Source organism: Equus quagga, chromosome 13, assembly GCF_021613505.1.
Source record: "Equus quagga isolate Etosha38 chromosome 13, UCLA_HA_Equagga_1.0, whole genome shotgun sequence".
NCBI classification, from domain to species: Eukaryota; Metazoa; Chordata; class Mammalia; order Perissodactyla; family Equidae; genus Equus; species Equus quagga.
The window spans coordinates 1,579,333-1,606,158 of NC_060279.1; the positions used below are offsets into that span (position 1 = coordinate 1,579,333).

At 58.2% G+C, this 26,826-nt stretch overlaps 1 protein-coding gene across 1 annotated transcript; it reads left to right on the plus strand.

The window, feature by feature from the left end:
* The first annotated feature begins 3,351 nt into the window (after window positions 1-3,351).
* Window positions 3,352-26,646, plus strand: CNTN2 (contactin 2). The gene is made up of 22 exons (XM_046680372.1): window positions 3,352-3,532; window positions 7,863-8,007; window positions 8,135-8,310; window positions 8,455-8,550; window positions 8,937-9,146; window positions 9,426-9,525; window positions 10,733-10,908; window positions 11,306-11,442; window positions 11,899-12,028; window positions 13,652-13,802; window positions 13,922-14,049; window positions 14,376-14,551; window positions 15,060-15,180; window positions 15,950-16,108; window positions 16,527-16,676; window positions 18,527-18,597; window positions 18,912-19,146; window positions 19,432-19,544; window positions 20,740-20,926; window positions 21,274-21,386; window positions 21,839-22,007; window positions 22,426-26,646. The coding sequence occupies exons 1-22, from the start codon at window positions 3,463-3,465 to the stop codon at window positions 22,533-22,535; spliced, it is 3,123 nt and encodes a 1,040-aa protein (XP_046536328.1). The 5' UTR covers window positions 3,352-3,462; the 3' UTR covers window positions 22,536-26,646.
* The last annotated feature ends 180 nt before the right edge of the window (window positions 26,647-26,826 follow it).

The window sequence follows — 26,826 nt, forward strand, 5'->3', positions numbered from 1 at the left end:
AGGCAGAGCGTAGCTTTCATTTTCTGACTGGCTCTGTGCAGGGTCCTCAGCCCAGCAAACCCAGCCCTGTGCTGGGGTCCAGCTCACAGACTTCCACCCCCGGCTATCCCCCCGCCCTTTGTTTCCAGCTATTCAGCCCCCTCCCCGTGGTGCCCCTGAATCCCCAAGCAACCCGTCCCCCCACGTGCTGGTGCCTCACAGGACCAGCCCCCGAGGGTGCCGGCCTGTGCCTGTCTGTGCCAGCCTGTGCCTGCACCCCTGCGCCAGGGCAGCTGGCCTGGGCCAGCCTTGGCCGGCTCTGGGCCTGGCGTAGCTCCACTCCAGCATTCTCCTGACAAAAAGGCCTCCTCCATCCTGGGCTTTCTAGAATGTGTCATAGGGCAGGTGGCACGGGGAGATGACTGGCCCCTGCAGGTCAGGAGACATCCTCGGCTGCACTCAGCTGCTCAGGGAGCCCTGCAAAGGCAGTGATTTTATCACCGTCTCCCCAGCACCTACCACAGTGCCTGGCATGTGGTCATAAATTCCAGGATGGACATGGTCACAGGGCAAGGCTGGGTGTCAGCTGCCTCACCTTCAGGGAGGCAACAAGCTCCAACCTTTGACCCAGACTCCATGTGTGCATGTCTGTGCATGTTTGTATGCCCGCATGTGTGCGTGTGTGTTCACACAGGCCCTGGCACACAGCAGAGCCCATGCACATCTGAGCAGGCTGGCCAGTCTCTCCCCAAGGCAACCCCAGGTGCTCCTCAATCCCAGCCCTTCCCCCTCCCACGTCTTCTCTGAGGCTGCGGGTCTCAGTCCCCAGCAGGTGTCCCGGACCCTGGAGCCCAGAGGTGACTGATAAGTCTGAATTAAATTGAAGTTTAGGACACGCAGTGGGATTGTATTATCCATGATGTATAGTAACTACCTATGGTAGGAGAGAGAACAGATCATTCTGACCACTGTGGGGTGGATGTGAGCGAGCGATCACAGGGAAACAAGGCAGGGGCAGGGTCCTCACACCCTGTGCCAGGCAGGGACACACACACACATACACACAAAGACCAGACATACCCATGCACAGACACACGCACATACACAGAGACACAAAGACCAGACCACACACATACACAGGGACATATAGACACAGATACAAACATCACATACATGGACATGCGCACACACACATGCCCAGCCCGCTCTCGCCAGCACGGCTGGTGGGCAGCAACAGACTCCTGCCCCAGAGCCTCCAGCCCTGGGCACAGCTCCTGGCAGTCTGTCTCTGCTTTGCCTGGGCACACTCAGGGTGTGCCTGGAGCCCAAGCTTCTCCCAGCACTGGCCCCCTCACCCTCCCTGATCTCCCGGGTCTGGCAGGCCGCAATGGAGGAAGCAAACGAGGACGGAGCACCTTCTCTGTGCCGGACTCCGGGAGACGGCACACCAGCGCCAAGGCATTTTCAAACTTTCTGGAGCTGCAGAACCCTTTGTTTAAAGAGAAGCTCATGGGAAGGTTGGAGGCAGCGCACCTCCAGGGCAGGGCACGAGGGCGTGGTCAAGACCAGAGCTGCGTTCTAACTGTGTGCACATGGGGGCATCTTAGGGGCTTCCCAGTGGGGGTGAGAGGTGAACAGGGCCATGAAGGATGAGTGCGCCTTGCGGAGGAAGGGCATTACCGGGGAATGGAGTCATATGAGCAAAGGCACAGAGATGGGGGTGTTGGGGGAACATCAGAGGGGCTGGAAGTGCCAAATTTCTGGGTTCAAGTCTGGAACCGAAAGTGGCAAAGACAGAGAGGGCAGGTGGTCACGGAGAAGTGGCACCAGGCCCCCTTCCTGACAAAGGGAAGTGGGTATGAGGCTGGAGTTGGAGTGGGGAGGGAGTGCCATCTGTTTAAAAACCATTCCTGCCACCGAACACCCAGCCTCCCAGCCTGCATCCTCCCTGACAGGCCCTGGGCCACTAATCCCCCCCTCCCCCTAGATCCTTCAGGCGCCAGCACGGCTGTTGAGGAAGCAGGAAAATTTGAGGGGTGATGAAACGTTGAGGTTCAAAGGGGTTTGGGAACTCCTTCTTTCCAAGGGAACAGAGAGCGAAGTGAGATAGGGAGATCCTGAGCTTGCAGTGGTCCTCAGACCCTGCACTGGCCCCACGCGCAGTCTTAAGTCACCTGCAGCCTGCCTTCTGCACCTCCCACCCCCCTCCAGGGGACAGCACTTCCAGGCCCTCAGCCACTCTGCACTCTCTGGAGCATCACAGTCTCAGGCTGGAAGGGACTTTAGACAGTATTCATTTTGCAGATGAGGATACTGAGGCACAGATGGCATGGGGCTTGCGGCCAGTTAGTGCAAGAGCCCCCAGCCAGGCTCGCACCCCAGCCCCAGGCCCTCCCCACAACCCTTAGGGCTCTGCAGAGTGGGCAGGCAGGGCAGAGAAGCAGAGTCTGCAGCTGGGTTTCCTGGCTCCCGTGGCAGCTCTGACAGGGAGCTGTGGAGCCCAGCGACCAGGCTCACTTGAGAAGCAAACCCCTGAGATTGCACACTGTCCCCAGGACTCGGACAGTCTGCCCGAGATGGGGAGTAGACAGAAAGACTGGCCCTGCCCCCGCTCTCGGGGTAACTGATGGAGGGGCTCTGACTTGCTCTCAGCGGCCCCCGGCCAGGCACAGGTTCTCGGAGCCCCAGGATTTAACCATGTCTCCGCTCATCTCTGTGCAAGAGGGAGGCTCCTCTGGGAGCTGCGTTAACTCTTTCAGCCCAGAAGGCCTGTCTGGGCCCATCAGCCCCTCTGGTTGGGGAGCACTGATAACGGGACCAATGTTATGGCTCCATCATGCACACCACATATGTGCCTACCTGGGGCCCTGGAGGGGAGGGAGTAGATGGGTCAGTGAAACCCTTCGCCACCGCTGGAGAACAAGGTGGTCCCGAGAGGCTTAAGGCAGCTCTCAGAGGGGCTCATTACCACCACCACCCCCGGCAATGTGGGGGCGTGGCAGGGGAGGGGGGTGCCCCAGTTACTAGAAGAAGATAGGACGAGCTCCCCAAACCCAGGCACAGCCCTACATGGAGAGCTATCACTGGTGAGCTGGTGGGTGGGCTCTCGCCTCCCACTTAGCCACTGCTTCACTTCCTGAGCAGCACCCTGCTGGCTGCGGCAGGCTGGAGTGGGGTACAGGGCAGAGCCAGACTCCCCAGGGGGCCAGTAGGCGGCACTCAGCCCTGGGAAGAGCTCCTCGGTAATGGCCAAGCCCCTTCCCCTGGGGCCTGGGAGGATGAGTGCTGGAGCAATTCCGGCCCCTCCTGAGGCTGAGCTAAAAGCATTGCCGACCCAGACGTGCCTGGAGCTGGGAGGGGCATCCTCAGCAAGTCCTCCCGTCCCTCTGCCTCCCCAGGTCCTCCTCAGCCTCCAGCCAGTGTCCTCCAGTGCTGGGCTGGGGCTCCTCTCCTCCGCTCCCCACCTCTGCCCGGACGGCCACCATGGGGACACCCACCCAGAGGAAGTCTCACCTGCTGCTGCTGGTTGCCGTGGCCGTTGTCTCCTCGCCAGGTAAGAGGGCTCGGTGGGCTCAGAAGGCCAGCTGGGACGATCAGATCGCTGTCTCGTTGCTATTACTTCAGTGATGACTACAGAAATCCTTGCTTCTGCATTGGCTGTAGCACTTAGGTTTCTGAGGCTATTTCCTGGCTAAAATTTTCCCCTTTGTGGATCTTACCTTCCCTTTGAGGTTAGGAGGAGAGGGAATGAGTCTTTCCCCTATCCTAAGTGAAAGAAGCATAATCCAGAGAGAGCCAGCAGCTTGCCTTGGGTCACACAGCAAGGTTATGGCAGCACCAGATCTCCATGACATCAGCCTAGAGTCACAGCCGCTAAGGCCGTGTGCGGTCCAATATGGTCCAATAACCACGTGGGCCCATTCAAACTGGGGTTCAATTTTAAAATTAGTTCCTCAGTTGTACTAGCCACATTTCAGGGGCTAATAGCCATAAGGGACAGCAAAGATCACCAAACATTTCCATCATCACACAAAGTTCTGTTGGATAGTATGCTCGAGGGCCCCTGACATGAGGAGACAGGGATCCATACCACAAAACTCCAGGAGGGTTCCTCAGGCGACGCTGCGGCCTGGCAAGTGGGTGGAATAGGCTCTGGGAGAGGATGAGGCAGAGTGGGGGTGGGGGGTGGAGGGGTGCAGGCAAACTCGAGAGGGTTCTCGTGGAAAAGTCCCCATGCCAGCAGTGCCACGGGGCGGGAAGAGGGGCGGAGGAGGCGGCAGAAGGGAAGGAGGGTGTGGAGAAGAGGCGGTGCAGGCCGAGAGGCCCAGGCTAGCTGGACGCTGAAGAGCGAGCCAGGGAGGAGGGGCCAGGGACCCAGCCTGTCCCGGAGCTGCCTACTGCAGCTCTGAGGAGCCTGCTGGGACCGCCGCTTGGCCTCTCTGCCCGACCTCCAGCCCAGATCAACAGATGTTTCTTTGCTCCTTAGAGATCTCCGTGGGGAAGGATTCCCATCCTCCACTGTACTTCTGGAGTTCTGGCTGCCTCAGACTCCAGCTCCCCACCCCACATTCCTGCAGGGCTGCAGCCGGCACATTTTAGCTTCTTTGTCTCACCAGGGAAGGACTCCACTGGCACACTTTCAGATGCTCTCATTATGTCCTGACTGCCCCTCAACCCTGCCCGCAAGTCAGTGAGGCTGCTGGGAAGCAGGGCTGATCCAGAGGGTGAAGGGAACCCTGTGGCCCCCCACACTCAGGCCTGGCCACCTGTGCCAGGGCCCACCAGGTCAGGAGGAGCTGCAGGGGTGGGGAGCCCAGGCTGCGTGAGCAGGAGACACCCAGCCAGAGAGGGCAGGGCAGGAATTCCTGGCCTCCTCAGCTCCGACCTCCCTCGGGGACTGCTCAGTGCAGTGCCAGGACTGTGCCATCTGAGGCAAGGGGCTGGGGCAGCCTCCAGAGTCCTGAGGCCAGAGTGACAGGAAGGCCAAGGGAGAGGGGACCTGGTCTGCCACATCCTGGAGCTCCAGAGATAGGAGTGGACATCCCTTCCTTGTTCCCACCCCTCCCAGGAAGGAGAGTGGCTCTCGGCTGTCCTTGCTAACCTGCCCTGGGGATGCACCTTTGGACTCCCAGCACCTCAGTGCAAGGAAAGGCAGCAAGGATTCCCCTCCACGCTCTCCTCTCTCTAACACTCTTCTTCTGCAGGGTTCCTGATGCCAGTGTTTGGGGAGCAGAGTGGCCAGGACAGGGAATCAGGAGAGAATCAGAGAGCGATGGGACAAGGACAGCACAGCCAGGAGGGGTGGTTTTGCCTGGGAGAGTGCGTGTGTGTGTGTGTGTGTAGCTTCAGAGGAAGGTGTGGGCTGAGTGAGGGTGTGTCTGAGAGGGTGGAGATGTGAGTGAGTTGTTGCTCCCTTTGTGGGTGACGAGTGTGCATAGAAAGCCTTTACAGGCCAGCACAACGGCTCTCGGCCCAGCCGCCCTTCCGAATGCCCGGGAGGCAATTAAAAATATCTGATTCCTCGGCCTCACTCCTAGAGATCCTGATTCAGTACCTCTGGGACACAACAGGGCCTCCGGTGGTTCCGATGTGAAACTGAGGTCAAGAATCACTTCACACTGTTGTCAAGGATGCTGGCTGTGGGGTGAGGCTGGTCGGGGTCCAAACCCTTAGACCTGCTCCTTGCTGGGTGATTTGGGGCAAATTATTCAACCTTCCTAAGTCTCAGTTTCCACGTTAGTCAAATAAGAAAATGGCAACACCTCTCTTGTAAAGAGGTTACAAGAAGGAACTATGGAGCGTGGTGTCCAATGAAGACAGGCGCTCCATAAACACACCTGTATTCATTTCCCTGAGTGCAGGGTATATATAAACACGTACACACGGACATTCAGGGCTGTGTGTGCATGGGAACGGATGCGTGGGTAAATGTGTGGATCTGACCACTGGAGTAGCTTAGAGACGTATGCATGTGTGATGTGTGTGCATGTAAGGAAGTGTGTGGAGGTGACAGGTGTGGAGGTGTGCATTTGTGGATATTGGGGTGAGGGTGTGGATATGGAGTGAGCGTATATGGAGAGAGCTTTTTCAGGAAGAAAGCCAGTCTTACAGTATCAATGTGCCCTGGGCCCACTCAACCACCCCCACCATCCAGACAGAATTACTGGAAGCTGCTATTGTGCAAGGTGGTTCCCAGCAGCGCGGCTGCCTCCACCACCCCTCCGCTCCCTCCCCTCCCGGGAGTCCCAGCTGGAGCAAGGGTCCCTACCCTCCACCACCATCATTAACTGGGGATTAAGCTGGGCTCTCCAGCCGAGATGACGCTGCCACCGTCTCTCCGTCTCTGAGGCCTGGGGCGGCAGTGAGGGATAGTGGGGGGTGGTGCGAGGGGGGTGGGGATGCCATTTCAGGGAGCCCTGCCTCCTTCCTCATTTTGAGAGCTGCTTAACAGCTGCCCTCACTCCCAGGGGTCCAGAGCTGAGCCTCAGCTGCGGCATAGGGCCCACTCCCGACCCCTGGAATAGGGCTGACAGCTGGATGCGCCGAGAGTGGAGGCACTAATTGGTTAACGGGGATCCTACCCCCCACGACCCACCAAGGAGGGCCTGAAATCAGCTGCACTGAGGGGTAGGAGCCAATTAGGGGTGGACTGGCCGCTGCCTGACACCACAAAGGCAGAGCGTGCCCCGCTCTATGAGTCAGCTGAGAGCCCCCTCCCCAACCCCGTGGAAGGGCAGGTGTGAAACAGCGCCCTCCGTGCCCCAGTATCCCCTGCCGGAGTGAGGCTGGACAATGTGCGTGAAGAGAGAGGCACGGGCCCCAGGAGGGCCAGGCATGAGAACTCCCTTTGCACATGTGACACCCACTGGCTCAGCAAATTCAGGAGACCAATGTCTAGGCCTGAATGTGCCGCAGACTTGCCTGTGACCATGGGCAAGTCACTCCTTTTTCTAGGCCCGTCTTTCTTCAATTGTCACACTGGAATTTTATAAAAATGCCCCCAAAGCAACCTGCACACCATCCGCCCACCGTGAAGCCTTCCTTCCCCACCCCAGCGCACCCCACCACACCCTGCCCAGTGCTGGGTCCAGCAGACACTCGCTGAGCACACACCTGTACCAGATGCAACCTTCCGTGGGCCCGCGGGTGCACGCCTGGTATTCCCACTTCACAGGTGGAGCCCACGAGCCTCGGCAGGGTTCTGTCAGAGCTAACAAGAGGCCCAGAGCCAGGCCCCTTCTGTTGGCCCAGAAGGAGCATTAGGCTCCAGGTAACACACGTGGTCCCCCCACCTCTTAGGCTATGATTCCCATGCATCCTTCTAGGCCTGTCTCACACCCTGCAGATCAGCTCCTCCGTGAGGCCCCGACAGCCCACGGGCAGGTCACCTGCCTCCCCTCTGAGGCCCCTGCATCTTGAACGTACACTGCTGCTGTGGCTCTCAGTACCTGTACTGTCAGAAAACTGTACCGTCAGTTTTCTGTCCCTCACCTTGGACCACGAGCTTCTTGAGGAAGAGGGTCTGTGTCTTATTCATTTTTACAACACAATCTCTAGTCCAGTGTCAGGTACACAGCAGGTGCTCAATACTTGAATGCAGGATGGGTGACTGAACTAATGTGACCAGATGGGGCCTGCCCAACCTATTGATTTAAATTTTAATTAATTAAAATTAAATAAAATTAAAAATTTGTTTCCTCAGCCACACTAGCCACATTTTGAGGGCTCGATAGCTAGTGGCTAGTGGCTACTGTACTGGACAGTGCACAAAAGGGACCTTTTCCATCACGGCAGAAAGTTCTCTTGAACAGCACCACCTTAGAGGCCTGGCTACAGCTGGCACCAAGGCCCTGAGGCTTCTGGTGGTGTCCCCCCACCTGCAGCTCGGAGCTCAGCCTGGGGAGCCCCAGCCACCTTTGGGCCTGTCTTTGAAGACCAGCCACTCGGTCTGCTATTCCCAGAGGAGTCCACAGAGGAGAAGGTGACGCTGGCATGCCGCGCCCGGGCCAGCCCTCCTGCCACCTATAGGTGAGACCCCCCCATTGGTTGTGGGGGGCCTGGGCAGCCGTGCAGCCTATCTTCACATCAGCCCTGTTGCCAGGCTGGGTCCAGCTGGGCAGGACTCAGGGGGGTCCCTCCGCCGCCTCTGCTGCAGGTGGAAGATGAATGGCACCGAGATGAAGCTGGAGCCAGGCTCCCGCCACCAGCTCGTAGGAGGCAACCTGGTGATCATGAACCCCTCCAAGGCACAGGATGCCGGCGTCTACCAGTGCTTGGCCTCCAACCCAGTGGGCACCATCGTCAGCAGGGAGGCTGTCCTTCGCTTCGGCTGTGAGACCCATGGGGTGCCAGAACACTTTGGGGAGGGGAAGAGAAGGGCCAGAAGAAGTGTCCAGAAAGGGCAGGAGACTATGTCCCACAGGGAGGGGCCCCAGGCTTGGAGGACGGTGCCTGAGTGCCCGGTCTTCACCCCAGTTCTGCAGGAATTCTCCAAGGAGGAACGAGACCCAGTGAAAACCCACGAAGGCTGGGGGGTGATGTTGCCCTGTAACCCGCCAGCCCACTACCCAGGTGAGTGGGGACCTGGCCCACAGCTACACAGTGGGCGCGGCAGGAGCTTCCAGCACTCGGCAGGGAGGGCCGGAGAGTCAGCCTTGGGAGCACTGAGCCCGGCCCCCTGCTGGAAAGGGTCCTGTTTCCTGCGTGGGTCTGTCCCTTTCCAGTTCTGTGCCCTGCCTCGCCCCTTCAGACTGGGTGGTCCCTGAAGGCAGGGCTGCACCCCCCGAGGGCCAGGATGAAGTTGCATCTTCCCTCCAGGTCTTCCCTCAGCTCCAGTTCAGAGCACGGGGACTCTCAGGACAGGGTCTTACAGACCCCCGCCAGCATGTTGGGGTCCCACCCAGAGTGGCCCCGTTAGCCCAGCACCCCCTGGTTTCTTCCAACTCCACACATCCTAGGCTTGTCCTACCGCTGGCTCCTCAACGAGTTCCCCAACTTCATCCCGACGGACGGGCGTCACTTCGTGTCCCAGACCACGGGGGACCTATACATCGCCCGCACCAACGCCTCAGACCTGGGCAACTACTCCTGCCTGGCCACCAGCCACATGGACTTCTCCACCAAGAGCGTCTTCAGCAAGTTTGCTCAGCTCAACCTAGCAGCAGAAGGTCAGGGTCACAGGCATGGCGGGAAGGAGAGAGCTGGAGGGGTCAGCGGGCATTAGGAAGGGATTTTCCCTTGAAGGTTATGAGAGCAGCTCTCGGGGCACAGGGTCCGGGGCCTAGACGTCTGGGTCCTCCTGCCGCAAGGCCTCGGACACCTGCCCCAGGCCCCCAAGAGGAAAAGAAGTCAAGACAGAGTCAGCTGGGGTTGCGCCGAGATCCTAAGCACAGGAGGGCCTGACCTGGATCATTTGCCTCTCATGCGCAAAATCCCTCTCTCCCCAGATACCAGGCTGTTTGCACCCAGCATCAAGGCCAGGTTCCCAGCAGAGACCTACGCGCTGGTGGGCCAGCAGGTCACCCTGGAGTGCTTCGCCTTCGGGAAGTAGGTGGTGGAGGAGGGAAGGAGCAGGCCAGGACACTGCCTCTCGTAGCCCCTCGGGGGTATGGGTGGCCTCAGGGAGAGGGCAAGCCGGGTCAGCACTCAGTCATCTAGGTGCCCCTCGCAGGGCCTAGCAGGGTGCTGGACCCACAGTGGGTAGTGACCACCATGTCCCCAGCACTGACTCTCTGGGTGAGGCATCACGCACACCAAGTGACATATATTGGGTCAATGCTTGACAGGCTCAGATGACTTATGCCACACCCCAGGCCAGAGGCAGGTGGCACAGTGTACAGGCCCCAACCCGGCCCGCCTGGTTGAAACCCCAGCTCTGTCACTCACTGGCTGGGAGACCTTGAGTAAACTACTTAATTCTCTGTGCCTCAGTTTCCTTATTTGTACATGGTGATAACAGTACCTAACAGGGCTGTTATGAGGAGTGAGGTAACACGTGTAAAGTGTTTAGAATAGTGCCGGCATTCAGTAAGTGTTCCACAGATGCTGACCGTTACCTCCTAAAAAACTGCGTAGAAATCCTGCTCTCCCAGAAGGACTCCCGGGAACAGGGCTCAGCAAATAGTGGGTGCTCAGTGAGTGTCTATAGTGTGACTGAAGGAACTTGGTTTGTACACTGGTCCCCTCTTCCCTCAAATGCCCCTGCGGTTCCCAGGACCCCCAGCTTTGTGGAAAGTTACTGGGCTTCCAGAAGCCACAGAAAGCACATGGGAATCTATTAGCCTTCAGGACTCACTGACACCTCAGCCCAGGTGGGCACACAGGCTACTGACAGCTGAGCCCCTTTGGGAAGTAGAGGCGAGCCTGTGGGAGAGGGGAGGGGCGCAGACCCAGTCACAGGCCTCTGCTGTGGAGGGCAGGCCCAGAAAAGACACGTCAGCAGGTGTGGGGTGGGGCGGGGAGGGCAAGCCAGCCTCAGAGTTCAGACCAACTTCATTAGGGTCACGATTGTTGCAGGGGAGATGAGGGGAGAGGAGAGGAGCCCCACTTCTTGCCCCTTCCCTGCCTGTGCTCAGAGCCACCTGGGAGAGGACCTCCCTCCCTCCTTGCCATTCTCCTTCTGTTCCTCCCCAGGCCTGGGAGTCCCCTGCCTTCCTCTCCATCCCCACCTGCCCAGCATCTCTTCGAGGAGCTGCAGGCACAGGGGAGTCTGCCCAGCTCAGCCCACCCACTCTGGCTTTGTCTCCCCTGCCAGCCCTGTCCCCCGGATCAAGTGGCGCAAAGTGGACGGCTCCTTGTCTCCGCAGTGGGCCACAGCGGAGCCCACCCTGCAGATCCCCAGTGTCAGCTTCGAGGACGAGGGCACCTATGAGTGTGAGGCGGAGAACTCCAAGGGACGCGACACGGTCCAGGGCCGCATCATTGTGCAGGGTACAGAGCCGGGGACACCCTCCCCCGCCTTCGCGCGGCCCTGAGGAAGCAGACCCGAAAGTCAGGGTGCAGACGGAGAAGCCCTTGCTTAAGCCTTCTTGCCCCAGGATTGCACTGGGCATGGGAACATAGGAGCCTCGCGCTGTGGCCAGCTCAGCGCTTGAGTCGGGGTTGCAGAAAGCACGTGCAAGGCTTAGAGTGATTCAAGCCACTAAACAGCCACCGCCGCGCCGAGGCGCCCACCTGCTCCAGCGGCTCCTCCCCGCCCCTGCCCGGAGTGCTGCTGGCGCCCTCTGCTGTCTAGAGCAGGAGCCGCAGCCCTGCCCTCCGGCCCATCTACGGAGCTGGAGGCGCCTCCCAGCTCCTCCCCAGACTTTGCCTCCCTTGCCTCCCACAGCTCAGCCTGAGTGGCTCAAGGTGATCTCGGACACGGAGGCCGACATTGGCTCCAACCTTCGGTGGAGCTGCGCGGCTGCCGGCAAGCCCCGGCCCACAGTGCGCTGGCTGCGGAACGGGGAGCCTCTGGTCTCCCAGGTAGGACACACGGCGTCCTCTGCCCACCTGGTTCCCTGACCCCCAGACTCCCCTTGCACCTCTGGCAACCCCTCTGGGCCAACTGGGGCCACAGATGGTCCCAGGTGTTTCTTTCCATCCCAGAGTCCCATGGCCACAGGCTGGTCAACTGGATAGCATCCAACTGGAGTGTCCTGAGACTAGGTCCAGGCATGACTCAGCCACAAAAACACTAGGTGGTCCTGAGTGGGTCACCTCACTCCTCTGGCTTCAGTGTGCTGATGTGCAGGGAGATCTGGGGAATCTCTGAGTCCTGGCATTCCAGGCAGCCCTGAGGTAGGACTGGGCATCTGAGCCCCCGCCTAGAGGAGTGGCAGCCTAGAGTCCCCACTGTACTCACCCCTGCCAGCCCCGCCACCCTGGTCCTCCGGTGGTCCTGATCCCCCTGCCCGACCTGGGCCGGGCTCTCCTGCACAGAGCCGGGTAGAGGTGCTAGCCGGGGACCTGCGCTTCTCCAAGCTGAGCCTGGAGGACTCGGGCATGTACCAGTGTGTGGCGGAGAACAAGCACGGCACCGTCTACGCCAGCGCCGAGCTGGCCGTGCAAGGTAGAGGGCCCAGGGAGGCGGGGCAGCCACGGGGGGGGGGGGGGGGGGCGGGGGAGGGCAGCGAGGGGCTTTAGTAATGACTTGCAGCACTTCTAAACACACAAACACACCCCGGCAGTTTTCCTTATTTTTCCAACAGCTTCTGAGTAGAACTCAGGGATTTCAGAAGGGAAGCGAGACACTAGGTTGAGAGCTGCCCGCGGACAGAGCTCTGGGTTGTCCCATGTCTGGCTCACATAAAGTAAATGTTTGCTGCAGTGAAGAAAGGTGGCAAAAGTAACTGGAAAGCAGATCAGATAGACTTGTGTTTAACCCAGCCCCTTTGGCTATGTGACCTTTGGCAAGTTACTTTACCTCTCTGTCTCAGTTTCTTGATTTAAAATGTGGGCGAGAGTCCTGCCCCGCTACAGCTGATGTGCGGATTAGAGGAGATGGCAGAGGGAAAGCAGAAGGACCTGCTCACCACATCACAGGGCCCAGGAAAGGTCAGCACCCGCTGGCAGTCTTCGTTATATGATGGGCTTGTGGAGCCTCAGTTTCCTCCTCTGAAACGGACACAATGACTTCTGCCTCATCAAGTTGTAGTGAGGCTTAACTAAAACTCATTCATTCATTCATGCAACCAATATTCATTCAACACCTCCTCCTAAGGAACAAACACGAAAGATAATGTCTCTGCCTTCAAGTATCTCACAATCCAATGGAGAGAGGAGGGCAAAGAAACACAAAAGTAATAAACTAAATAAGATAATTCCAGACAGCCGTAGGAAATACACTGAAAAGAAAATCCAGTAGAGTGATGGGGGAGCTGGTTAGACGGGACGGTCAGGGAAGACTCTCTGAGGAAGTCACATTTGGGATGTGACCTGAGTGTTAAGAAGGAGCCGGCCATGTGAAGATCTGTGGGATTTCCAAGCAAAAATGTACGGCAAGTGCAAAGTTCCTGAGGCAGGAAAAAGCATGGCATCTTCAAAGGACAAAAAATGACCCAGGTGATGGGGCCAGCCCAGTGGCGCAGCAATTGAGTTTGAATGCTCCGCTTTGGTGGCCTGGGGTTTGCTGGTTGAGATCCCAAGCACAGATTTACAGACTGATTATCAAGCCATTCTGTGGCAGGCGTCCCACATATAAAATAGAGGAAGATGGGCACAGATGTTAACTGAGGGCCAGTCTTCCTCAAAAAAAAAAAAAAAGAAGGCCCAGGTATTTACAGCATGGCGAGGGGAGTGAGGTGAGGTCAGAAAGGAAGGGCTGAGTTGTGAGCCTTGCGAGGCGCTGGACTGCGTTCTGAGCACCTGATGTACATTTTGCAAAAGATATTCCAGCTGCTGGGTGGGGAAGAGACTGTAGAAGGAAAATGCAGAAACAGGAAGACCAACTGGGGGGCTTTCCGAGAGTCCCATGGGAGATCTGGCAGCGTGGCCCCGCCTGGCGGCAGTGGGGTGACGAGAAGGACTGGCTTCTGGATGTACCTCGGAAGTGGTGCTACCAGGAGTCCCTCAGGGACTGGCCGTGGTGGGCATGTCAAGTGCTTAGCATGGGGCTGGGCGGCCTCTTAATCAAGGGCGCCGGCTCCTGTTCCGGCGCCCTGGGTGACTGTAGGGCGCTCCCCTTTCCTTCCAGCACTGGCCCCTGACTTCAGGCTGAATCCCATAAGGCGTCTGATCCCCGCGGCCCGCGGGGGAGAGGTCGTCATCCTCTGCCAGCCCCGGGCCGCTCCCAAGGCCGTGGTGCTCTGGAGCAAAGGCACCGAGATTCTGGTCAACAGCAGCAGGTACAACCCACAGCCATCTGAGCAATTCCTGCTCCCCTGTGTCCTCCTTGGAGGCCAGTCCCCTTCCCAGGACTGCAGTGTATCTCCGGGTTGGCTAGATCTGCTCTGTCCTGCTGCAGAGTGACCGTAACTCCGGATGGCACCTTGATCCTAAGAAACATCAGCCGGTCAGATGAAGGCAAATACACCTGCTTTGCTGAGAATTTCATGGGCAAAGCTAACAGCACGGGCGTCCTGTCTGTGCGAGGTAAGGGCTGTGGTTTGGCTGAGGCTGGTTAGCTCGGCCACCACGGGGTGTCGTCCCTCCTTGCCATCCTGCTCTTGTGTTCCCACATTCCTCCTGGTGTAGCTTTGAGGCTACCCCAGATTTGGTTTCACTTGGGACCGCCCCCCCATCCGGAATCTAGTCCTGCTTCCCTCCCACTCACTCGTGGGGCTGTGGAGAGGTCACGGTGCTGTTGGCCATGCTGCCTCTTCTCCTTGCTGGGGCTCAGGACAAACCCTGTCACACCCTCTCCCCCTGCTCAGTCCGCTTCCTCCCCAACCACTCAGGAGCCTCGCTTCTCTTGGCAGATGCGACCAAGATCACTCTAGCCCCTTCGAGTGCTGATGTCAACCTGGGAGACAACCTGACCTTGCAGTGCCACGCCTCCCATGACCCCACCATGGACCTCACCTTCGTCTGGACCCTGGATGACTTCCCCATCGACTTCGATAAGCCCGGGAGTCACTACCGGAGGGCGAGTGTGGTGAGGCCTGAGGCCAGAGGACCCAGGGGTCTTCCCTCCTTTGGACAGACAGGGGAGCCAGGATGGCCTTAACCATCACCCCACTCCTCACAGCCTTTCCCCATTCCCCAGGACTGCCATGCATGGCAAGCTCGTCCTTGGATTGAGCAGTTCCCTGGATTCCACCTGAAGTCCATGCACTTAAGAGAGGGCCAGGGACAAACCTGGAATTCTGGGTACCCCTCAAGACTCACTCCCCACTACTGTCCTTGCTATCCTGCCTGCAATGCAAATGACATCACTGACTTGGACTCCTGTTGACCATCTTCTTAGCAGACTGTTGTTCAGTCCCCAGTGGTACTAAGTGGGGAGAGCTGATTCCTCCCATGGAACAGATAGGACACTGAGACGCAGCGGGGTCCCTGGACGTGATGGAGCAGGGGACCCCGAGCCCTGCCTCATGTCTCATGGCTTTCTGCAGTAGCCGGGGTGTCCTCTGACCTGCCCCCTTTCTGTCCCCCGTATGCAGAAGGAGACAGTTGGGGACCTAACCATCCTGAACGCCCAGCTGCGTCACGGTGGGAAGTACACGTGCATGGCCCAGACGGTGGTGGACAGTGTGTCCAAGGAGGCCACAGTCCTGGTCCGAGGTGAGGGGTTCCCACCCCCAACCCCCGACTCCCTCAGAGCCCAGCTGGGCTCTTCTGACCCTTGCTCCCTAACTCCCCGCCTCTCCCTGAGGCCGTGGGGAAGGGCTTCTGACATAAGCCCACTGAGCTGCCTTCTCCTGTGGCTCCTCACAGGTGCTAAAGGAATAGGGTATTCGCCCCCTAAAGCTAAAGTTTTGGGGCCGGCTCAGTGGTGCAGTGGTTACGTTTGCACGCTCACTTCGGCAGCTGGGGCTCGCTGGTTCGGATCCCAGGCCGGGACCTACGTACCGCTTATCCAGCCACGCTGTGGCAGGCGTGCCACGTACAGAGTAGAGGAAGATGGGCACAGACGTTAGCTCAGGGCCAACCTTCCTCAGCAAAAAGAGGAGGATTGGCGGTGGATGTTAGCTCAGGGCTAATCTTCCTCAAAAAAAAAAAAGCTAACGTTTTAAAAATCCACTCCCAAACGTGTCCCAAGACTGGAGAACTTTGCTGAGGCCAGAAGTCTTCAGAGCCTACTGCCGGGAGACCTGTACACATCCCTGTGTGAGGGCCTCTGTGACCCCTCCAGCCTTAGACACATCCCTCCCCACCTCGCAGCCCCCTTCCCACTCCCTGCCCCCATTCCCGCTCTCCCGCCCAGGCGTGTTTGCTGCGCCCTCTGCTGCCCCTTCTTGGTACCGCACCAGCTCCAGCCGGCGTGGAGGAGGTTGGCTCAGGTTTGAAGCTGCCCCATTCTGACCCACTGTGCTGCGACCTCTTGGTGCAGGTCCGCCGGGCCCCCCGGGAGGTGTGGTGGTGAGGAACGTCGGTGACACCACTGTCCAGCTCAGCTGGAGCCGCGGCTTTGACAACCACAGCCCCATTGCCAAGTACACCCTGCAAGCTCGCACCCCACCTGCGGGGAAGTGGAAGCAGGTTCGCACCAGTAAGTGTGAGGCCCCGCTGGGTCGCTACCAATAAGGCCTGGCTATGTGCCTGGGGTCGGGGCCAGGGGTCGGGGCCGCAGGACTGAGCCTGGGCTTCAAAGGGAGACAAGCTCCCAGGCCATTGGAGGAGATGGTGGTCATAGGACAGCAGCAGAGAGGGGACAGAGATGGAGGAGGCACTCATCTGTGCCCCGGAAGCAGTGGCAGGACTCTCTCGCGGGAGCAATGAAAGCATTTGGAGGGCGTGGGGTGCATGCGGCCCACTGGTTTTCTGAGCCTTTCTGAACGAGGCACTGAGCTCTTTAGCATACGGCAGGTGCCACCACCGGCTGGGTACAAAGAGCTGGGCGCAGTCCCCGCCCTTTCCACCCGGACCAATGAACAACGCCGGGACACTGCCTCCCTGCTGCCTTGCAGATCCCGCCAACGTCGAGGGCAACGCTGAGACCGCCCAGGTACTAGGCCTCACGCCCTGGACGGACTACGAGTTCCGGGTCTTAGCCAGCAACATCCTGGGCACTGGGGAGCCCAGTGGGCCCTCCAGCAAAATCCGGACCCAGGAAGCAGGTCAGAGCCCTGGGTGTCCCAGAGAGACGGAATGTCAGGGCACAAACCCTAGCTCCTTTAAGGGAACCCCAAGTCATCCCTACTCACCAGGCTTCAGACTCTAACAAAACATATGAGCAAGGAGGGCCGTCAGGCAGGCTGGGCGCCGCACTGCAGCACGCCTGCACCACGGCCTCGGGGCTGCAAGGACCACCCGGTCCAAACCCCTCACTTAACAAAGGGGCCAACCTCACAACTGCTTGTGGATCCACAATGACCCCGAAATGGAAACTTTAATTTAAAAAAATAGAAAGCCAAAGTTTGGAGAAGGGAAGGGTCATATTGGCAGAGCCTGGCCTTAAACCCAGCACCGTGGGCTGGTGGGCAGGTGTCCCCTCTGGAAGTGCCTGAGTGCAGTTTAAATCAGCTTTGTGGAAGGCGTGTGTGTGTGCGTGTGCATGCATGCTTTGTGGAGGGGTTGGAAGCAGCACTGTCCCCAAGTCCTTCTTGAGGTGGTTTCTGGGGGAGCAGAAGGGACAGATAACCTGCCCACGCCTCCCTGGAAGGCATGTGGGTGTCAGGACCTGAGCGGGGAAGGAAGGGGAGGAGACCACCCCGAAGGGGCCTCTGCTGAGAGGCCCCTGCCCACCCTCTGAGCCTTTCCCAGGGAGGACGCAGAAGGAGGGCCCTGGGATCCGGAGCCCGGCAGCAGGGGTCAGGGCCCTGCCTCCCCTTCCCCGCCCAACAGGCCTGCCCCGCTGCAGGTGTAGGGAGGCTCTGCTTTCTGATGGGCCCTTAAACACGGTTTCCGATATGCCCCAGGCTGAATCTCTGGGCTCTTTCTGGAATCATTCAACATTTTTAAGTGGTACCTCTCCTGAGTATGGAATTTCAGAAGGAGCACTTTCTTTGATTGAAATTCTTGGAGAGTCATATGAGGGGGAGGAGTGGTCTCCTTCGTTCTGTCCTGAGAGTTGATGAGCGAAGACAGCTATGATGCAGAGGAAAGATGATGGGCTTTGAAATCAGAAGAGCTGAGTTCAAATCCAATGTGTGTGCCACTTATTAGCTGTGTGACCTTAGGGAAGTCACTTAAAAGTGCTGGGCCTTAGTCTTTCCACCCCTTTCAGAGTAATAATGACGCCCTCCTCACAGGATTAAACGGCAACGTGTTTAAGTACCCCCTTGCAAATTAGACGCTATCGTCGTCAGAACCAAGTAAGAAGTCTTGATTCTCTGCAGAAATATTTTGACACGCAGCCAAGTTACCCCCTGCCAAGCTTTCTGATCTAATTAAATGCATTCTTGTTTTAATATCAGCCTTGTTGAATTCTAGAGACAATTAGGAAATTAAATCTGCCACAAGAAGAAAAATAATAATAAAACAGCCTACAACCCACAAGAAATGGTTTTTGCATTAACTGCAGTCTGGATTATTTATTCCCCTTAAGGTAAAGCAAACTGGAGTTGGTCTCTTGTTATTTAGTTTAAACTGACAGGAGAAAGAGGACATGATCATTTATGGAGCATCTACTATCTATGTACATATGTACATGCCACTATCTGGTTTAATGTTATTTTTATAGCCCTTTGAGAGAAACGTTATCCTCATCTTATGGAGAGGGGAATCAGAGGCTCAGAGAGGTTAAGTAACTTGCCCAGGGAAACACAGCTAGTAAGTGGCAGAGGAGGGATTTCATCTCAGGTCTGCCTACCTCCAGGGCCCACGTCCAGAGGGCCTGTTGGAGGACAACACCAGGGCCCATTGGAAGGGGCATCCGGTCCTAGGATGCTTTCCAGGCACAGTCTCCGGACTTCTTTTTCCTCACTGTCCATTAACAAGCTACGTCTGTGTCTCTTGGCTCTGACAGCCCCCTCAGTGGCACCCTCAGGACTCAGCGGAGGTGGTGGAGCCCCGGGAGAGCTCGTTGTCAACTGGACGGTAAGCTGCAGGGACAGAGGCAGAAATATGCCTCCAGTTCCGGGGGGGAAGGGAGGTGGGGAGACGGGACACAAGTCCTGGTCCCAGCCCACGGCCTGACATCTCCGGGCTGCAGCAGCGTGCAGAGGACCCAGGCGGAGCCCCTGCACAGTCCCGACTCGAGAGCAGCCAGCGTCCTCTCCCCCTGCCCTTGCGCCCACGCAGGATGAAAACCCCCGTGGCTCCGGCGCCGGGGCCGGCCCTCTGGGGGAGCCGGAGGACGAGCAGGGGAAGGCAGCTCGGCCCTCCGCCCACGCCACGCTGTCGCCCCGCAGCCCGTGCCCCGGGAGTACCAGAACGGAGACGGCTTCGGCTACCTGCTGTCCTTCCGCAGGCAGGGCAGCGCCGGCTGGCAGACCGCCCGGGTGCCCGGCGCCGACGCCCAGTACTTCGTCTACAGCAACGACAGCGTCCGGCCCTACACGCCCTTCGAGGTCAAGATCCGCAGCTACAACCGCCGCGGGGCCGGGCCCGAGAGCCTCACGGCCCTGGTGCACTCGGCTGAGGAAGGTGGGCCGCGCCGCTGCCTCTCTGAGCTCGCAGCCCTGCTCCGGTCCACGGCGTGGGTGGAGAGGACGCGCGGGTCCCAAGTCACCCGCCCTACCTAAGGGACCCAGGAGGGAGGCTCTCTGGGAAGAGAAGTGGGCCTGGGGGATGTTCTGAGACCTGCCCCCAGACTTCATCCCTAACCCTGGGCTCTCCCAATTCCTAAGCAAGGGTCGTCCGGGTGGGCAGCTGCTCTGTGGGACAGAGGGAGGTCCTGGGAACCCAAATCCATTCTATATCGGTCCCCAGAGCCTAGGGTGACCCCTACCAAGGTCTGGGCCAAGGGGGTCTCATCCTCAGAGATGAACGTGACCTGGGACCCCGTGCAGCAGGATGTGAATGGTATTCTCCTGGGGTACGAGGTGAGTACTGACTGGGGGCCTGGGAGAAGAAGGGGTGCTGGGGCTTCAGGGGTAGGTGGGGGCGCCCCACAGCTCACTCAGCTTTCCTCCTGGTATCACTCATTCACTGACTAGGCAACAGCACCCAGTCCAGGCAGCACTGTGGACGACCTTAGCTAAGCCCTCAGGGCTGCTGCCCAGTGGGGAAGGCTGACCTGCATGACAGCCTCCAAGGAAACGCTTGGCTAGAGCCCCCTGAGGAAGGGCAGTTCCAGGAGCCAAGGGTGGAGGGAGTGGGGGGCGGGTTCTGGGAGGGGTGGGGGGAGTGGGGGGCGGGTTCTGGGAGGGGTGGGGGGAGTGGGGGGCGGGTTCTGGGAGGGGCATGGCCTCCCCCGTTCGTGGCAGAGCGCAGTTAGCCTGGCATTCTCAGAGAATGGCAGGGGACAGCATGTCTCCTCCGTGTACCAGCTGATGGTACCTTCCCTGGGCAGGGGCCCTGGGCCCATCAATGCCTCCACACTGGGGCACCTGTGGAGTAGATGGAGCGGGAGAGGGAGCAAAAGGAGGGAAAGAAGGAAAAGAAGAAATGTCATTGCCCAAGGGAGAATCATCAGGGGCTACTGGTGATATGGCAGATTCCATTGCAGGGGAGCCTGCTCTGGGCTTTAGCACAGTGGCGAGGCCAGCCCCAGTGAGGAGACAATTCAAACTCTGCCCTTGTTTGGAAGGATATTTAGCAGATCTTAATATTAAAATAGGTTTGCATGTGTTGGACAGCCATCAGAAGTCTGCTGGGGGCTGGGGGACTACTTCGGAAGTGCAAATAGGCCTCTCCTATCCTCTAGCAGAGTCCCCACAGGATGCCCTCGGTTAATTAAATGGGGCTGGGTTCCAGCAGGCCATTGCCAGGTTGAGTCTGTGCTGGTCCCCCACGGTCACCTGCCCACTCACTTGCTTCCTCGTTCAGCCCGGTATTGAGCGCTTCCTTGGTCTGGGTAGTCGGTTGGGCACCAAGAAGGCAGCACTGACTCACACTGACTTGTCACTGCTGTCTTGGAGTCATGGTCTGGTGTCCAGGTTCTAAGACCCAAGACTGAGTCACAAGGACCAGAGTGAGCAGGAGAGGAACAGAATGTCAGTGGCCAGGGCCACGGTGAGGGGAGCCGAGGTCCTGGGTTTGACCACTGACCCTAGGGGGTACCCCTGCCCCCTTTAGATCCGCTACTGGAAAGCTGGGGACAAGGAAGCAGCCGCTGACCGAGTGAGGACAGCAGGGCTAGATACCAGTGCCCGAGTCACTGGCCTGCACCCCAACACCAAGTACCATGTGACGGTGCGGGCCTACAACCGGGCGGGCACCGGGCCTGCCAGCCCTCCCGCCAATGCCACGACCATGAAGCCCCGTGAGTCTGTCTGCCGGCGGTAGGGATGGGGGTGGGGGTGTTGGGGGAAGGTGCCTCTAGGTTCGGTCTTTCCCCAGCATAAGACAAATGCTCTAGCCCACAAAGCCTGGGCTGGACAAAACAAGGCAGCGAGCCTAATGAAAATAAGGGCGTGGAATTCATGGCCTCTGAAGTGCCTCTCTCCTCTCCACCTTCAGATCTCATGGGGTGTGTTTCTGAGGCAGCCGTGACAGGATGCTCTGGGTGTAATGCCATGGGCAGACCTGCAGATGAAGCCTGGCTAAAGGCAAGGGGTGGGTGGTGAGGAAGCATTCGGAAGTCTCCCCACTTTCTCCCTGCCCCGGCAGCTCCACGGCGACCTCCTGGCAACATCTCCTGGACTTTCTCGAGCTCCAGTCTTAGCATTAAGTGGGACCCTGTGGTCCCCCTCCGAAATGAGTCTGCAGTCACTGGCTATAAGGTAAGCAAGGGACAAACCAGGCGGTGAGCCATGAGGAGCAGCCCCACATCTCCAGTGAACACAGGGAGCTGCGTTCATAGCAAGAGGGATCTGAGGTAGACATGCGAAGAGTTCGTGACGGTGAGAGGCATGAAATGGCTTCAGGTAGTGTGGGGTAGAGACTACAAAACAGGCGCAGGTGGTGTCACTGCAGAAAGGCAGGGCTCCTGGGGCGGTGACGGACTGGGGATCCTGTAAGCCTAAGGAGTCTGCAGAAACAGTTGAGCTGCTTGCAAGTTTTCCTCCCACCAGTGAGGAACTGGTTCAAGAGCCCGGGCAATGGGAAATGAGGGGTGAGGAGGCAGGACCTCGAGGGCCCGGAACCATAGGGGCTCCTCCCAAGGCCTGGAGCTGGGCAAGAGAGAAGGTTCGGCCCTGAGGTCAGTGAACTCCCCCTGGCTAACTTCCCACAGATGCTGTACCAGAATGACTTACACCCAACTCCCACACTGCATCTCACCAGCAAGAACTGGATAGAAATTCCAGTTCCTGAAGACATTGGCCACGCCCTGGTGCAGATTCGGACCACAGGGCCTGGAGGGGATGGGATCCCGGCGGAAGTCCACATCGTGAGGAATGGAGGTGCTGCCTCTCCCTCACCTCATCCCCCAGGAGTGTCAGGGTCCCCCCAGATGCACAATGAAGGAATCATTTCCACCCAAGCCAACCCCAACCCAGCCAGACGCCCAGGGGAAAGGGGAAGGCAGGCAGGGAACAAGTGCAAAGTAGTCCTGGGCTGCCCTTGCCACCCTCCTCCCCCACTCCCGAACATCCCTGAGGGCCGGGAGGTGGGTGTGCTCCTTTCACGGGGTCCAGGGGGAGGTTGAGGACCAGCAGCAGTGAAGGGCAGGAACAGAGCTGAGAACACTTCCCAGTCCTAAAGCTGACCTTCTGTGAGTCTCTCTAGGAAGGGTCTGGATCCTGTCCCAAGGGTGGGGTGGGGCCGGGCCGGTCCCAGGCCCAGCCGACTCAGCCTCATGTTTCTGCCTGCTGATTCCAGGCACAAGCATGATGGTGGAGAACTCAGCAGGCCGCCCAGCCCCACGTGCTGGCACCATCCTTTCCCACTCTGTGGCGATGCTCATCCTCAGAGGCTACCTGGAGCTCTGATCTCGGCGCCCCTCCCTCTCCGCCACAGCTGGACACCCCCCCTCCGACGGACACAGCCAGCTGGCCCCGGTCCCTTCCTGATGCCAACGTGGCCCACACTGTGCCTGAGAATGGCTGGTTTTAAATACCCACTCTAAACAGTGCCCTTTTCATAGGAGGTAGGATATTTCACATTCAGCCACAGGATAGAGCCTGGGAGATATTTTTCTTTAAACCAGGAGGCACCAGGCAGTAACTTCTATGATGATACTGAACCCTGTGGGCCCTCTAGGGTGCCCAGATGGAAGGAGCAGGCCTCTGGGAAGAAGGGGGTTTTCAACATCAATCTGCACATTCGTGGATGGTGTTCTGGGACCACGTGTGGACTCTGTGCCTGAGAGCAGAGTCCTGGGCCTGGCAGGAACACTGGACATGAATGGGCTGAAGGGGACGCCATAAACATCAGCATCCTCAGTCTAAGGAGAGGGCCAAACCCCGGGACCAAGGACTCTCCTACTTCCTCCTCTTGAGGGGCAGCACAGCTGGACCCTAACACTTCCTCGATGACTCCCTGGAGGCCCCGCACCTGCCCAGCTGGCTGAGAACCAGCGCCCTCATGTCTACAGCCAGGAGCCTGAGCCTCTTCAGCTTTGGGGGTGATACTCCAAACTGCTGGAGGTAGGCGCTAAAAAGCGTGGATGCCTGGTGGAAAGGGGCACCAGACTTGGCCTGAGGCACAGTCACAATCCAGGTGATGTTGCCCTCTTAGCCAACACTGCCAACCCGACCCTGTCACCCCACAGTGACAGAAGCCACTACAGGTGGCTGGGTGACTAAAGGGCTTGTCTTGGGGAGGTCCTCCGCCCCACCAAGACCCATCCTGCACAGTCCCTCCAGGGTTTGGGCAGGAAACAGGAGATGGGGGTGGCACACCCACCCTCCTCCTCCAGCTCAGCCTGAAGGCCCAGGACTCCACTCTCCCGGCACTGACTCACTCAAGCCTCAGAGAGCAACGTGGCACTAAGTCTGTGTCTTGGAGTCAGGAGTCTTCTGAGAAGAGCAGAGGACCAATGTGGCCCTGCCTGCTCCCAGGAATACTCTGCACCACCTGGTGAGACCGCTCCCTAGGCTGCCTCGGACTGCTCTCATGCAGTTCCCAGAAGAAACCGGGGTTAATAAATGGGACATCCTCCTTTGCACTCTGGGTATGTTACCAGTGACAGACAGAACCTCAGAGCCGGAAGAGGCTTGAGAGCTCAACTTGGCCAAACCTCTCACTTTCCAGAGGAAGCCAAGGTCCAAAGGCTCAGGGACTTCCCAAGGTCACACAGCTGTCAGTGACGGGGCTGGGATGAGGAGGGAGTCTCCTACCTTCCTGTCCCAGGCTCTTGGTTTATCCAGAGGAAGGGGCAGTGCTGGATGGCTGCGGCCTGGATAAGGTGGTGGTGAAGAAGGGCAGCGGGCTGTGAAAACTCTGCTTCAAGAGGTTCAGGTGGGGATCATGGGGTGATGGGCATGGCTGGGTCCCAGCCCAAGGCTTGCCTGGGCAGACTCCAGGAGACACCCAGTCCTTCTTTGCCTTCTGAGCCCAGCTTCTGCTGTAGCCTCAATATGCAGGGCTGGCCTGAAGCCCCCTGTTCCCCTTACCCTACCCTTGCTCCAAGAAGAGGCCAAAACAAGGACAGGGATTGCCCAAATCCAGACAGCAGTGGCGACATAAGCAGGAAACCCCAAAGCCTGTGCTCTGACAGGTGGCCCTTCAGCAACAGAGCAGCAGCACAGGCGTCCTGTAGGGGACAGGCCCCGTGAGCTGGTGTCTGTAGTTTACACTTAGAGCTCTATTTTGTTATGGTTTTTTAAATTAAGTCCTGCTCTATTTTCCTGGGCAGGTTTATGTTGATGTTTACCCACTACAGTTTTTTTAAAATGTGAGCTCAAACCCCCTCTCCCCACCACCGCTGCACCCACCCCCTGCCCCCGCCCGGGACTGCTTTCCTGGAGCCGTCTGATCAAACCCTCCTCACCTGCTCCTGTCCAACCTCCCACGCAAGGTGCTGGGGGTTCAGCTCAGCCATTCTCCCATTACAGGGACCCCAACATTTGGCCTAGCATCCATCCTGGTCTGCGGGGGCTGTGTTTTGGCATGCCCAGTTCTATCAGAAAGGGAATGCTGAAAGTAAGAAACTTCCTTGCAAAGTTTCCTGAGCCTTTCCTCGCTGCCCGGGCTGCAGCAGGGGAGCAGGGGCCAGGTGTCTAGATGCTGGGCCGAGGATGAGCTGGGCTGGCACAGGACCCCTGACCAGCGTGGCAGGAGGCTGCAGTCCCCAAGCTTGCTTGAGGCAAAAGATACTCATGACTAAGTGTCTTAGTTCTAATGAAGCCCATTAGCAAAGGGGAGGAAGGCAGACCTGCTGGGAAGCCCAGGAAGGGTTTTTAACTAGAAAAACTCAGCCCCAGGAAAACCTAGCCAGTGTGCAGATAGAACTTGTCTGGGAGACGTAGAACTACCGTAAAATGGACGTTCCTGCAGCCTGAGACTTCGGGGAGGATACTGACTAGGTTTAATAAGACCATAGGTGACTTCAGGACACGCAAGCTTCTAAAATGGAACAGCCCCTTGTTGAGGTGGCCTGGACAGGAGCTTGCAGGGAGGCAGAAGATTAGATGGCTTCTCAGAGTCCCTTCCTGCCCAAGGGGCCTCTGATGGGCTGGGGGAGTTGAGAGCAGGGCTGGCCCCTACTGTGGTCATGACTTGATTCTGGATCTCTCCTCTCTCACACACTAAGCCCCAGAGGCAAGGGGGACAGCCACCACCAAGTACTTTACCCCACAGCTTAGTAGCCAGTAAGTGCCTTGAGGACTAAGGACAGACAGCCTAAAACACCACTTCAGGGCCCGGGGAGACACCTGGGCTCAGCCTACAGGCCCGCTGGCCCTGGCCTTGGCCACTTGGTCCTCATTGCTCTAACAGTCTCCATGTATACCTTGCCCTCAGCAGGAGGGCAGCTCTCTCTAGACAGAGTCTTGGGGCCCAGCAAGGTCAGGTTAGCTGCGTTCATCCAGGGCATCAAATGATCCAGATGGTGCCAGGGAATAGGAGGGCCATGGGGTGGGGGCTCTTTTTCTTTTGAAAAAATAAAGACTGAGGTCAGACATCAAAAAAACTTCTGCAGTGAGACGCCGGAACGAGTGAGAGGCTTGTTCCTTTTTTAGGGACCTTTGAGGAAGTTGGACAGCTGTTGCCCTGGGGTCTAGGTTAGGTGAAGACTGGAGGGGTGGGGAGACACTGTGAGAGTCCTTCCGGGACAGCGATGCTTAGAATCAAAGGGGTTCAGCAAAGGAGGTGTCACGGAGCGCCTATCTGCTGTGGCCCACGGCGCATGGGCATGATGCCGTCGCCACGGGCATTCTGTCCCCTGGGCACACTGCCTCTTGGCAGTCCCAGGAGCCATCTTGTCTGTACTCTGGACAAGAGCCAAGCTCGCTAAGGATGGCTGACTCCCTCCATCTTCCCTGCCTAGAGGACTCTTCCATTCCAGGTCTCAGAATGTGACTGCCCACTGGCGCCTCTCTCTTGGAGGGAGAACAGTATCCCCAAACCTGGGTTTGAGCCCAGGTGTGCTGCCCTGTCTCCCTGGGTCAGACCTCACCTGGGCTTCGAACTAGGGATGAACGAGGTTGCCAGAGAGGCTCCTGGAGTGGTGTGAGGGATTAGACGGGCATTTTGAAGGGACTTCAAAGAGCTCCATGGAAAGAAATGCCTGGTAGCTGTATATATGGTCATAGGCTTTGGGAAGGCAGAACAATAAAGGGAAATTGGAGAGGGAAAAAAATGTGTGAGATAGCCTTGCCCAGAGCCCCAGGAAGCCTAGTGCCCTTAGATGGGGTGTACCCCGCCTTGGCTCCCAGACTCCAACTTATCCACCAGTCCAGGGCCTGCACAGCTTAAATAGGAAAGCTCACAGCTCGGCAAAGGCTAGGGCTTCGTCAGGCCACTGACTTGACTGTTTTGTTAAAACGGAACCACTCGCACTGGCCTCTTGCTCGTTTCTTATACTTCTGGTAATGGTCGTTATTTATTGACTCTGGTAGCAGGCAGTTCTTAAATAAAGACGGTTTCTCAACCTGCAGAGGCAGCTGGCCACAGCTGTGCGTGTCTGCTGCTCAAGCTAGAGCCCTGCTCGCTAACCCCAGGCCTTTCTCCAGTTCATCTTCACCCTCCGGTCAGCTCTGAGGAGGTCACAGCACACAGTGCGCACTGCTCTGCTCAGTCCTGGAGGGGAGGAATTAGGCCCAAAGACTTCAAGGTGGG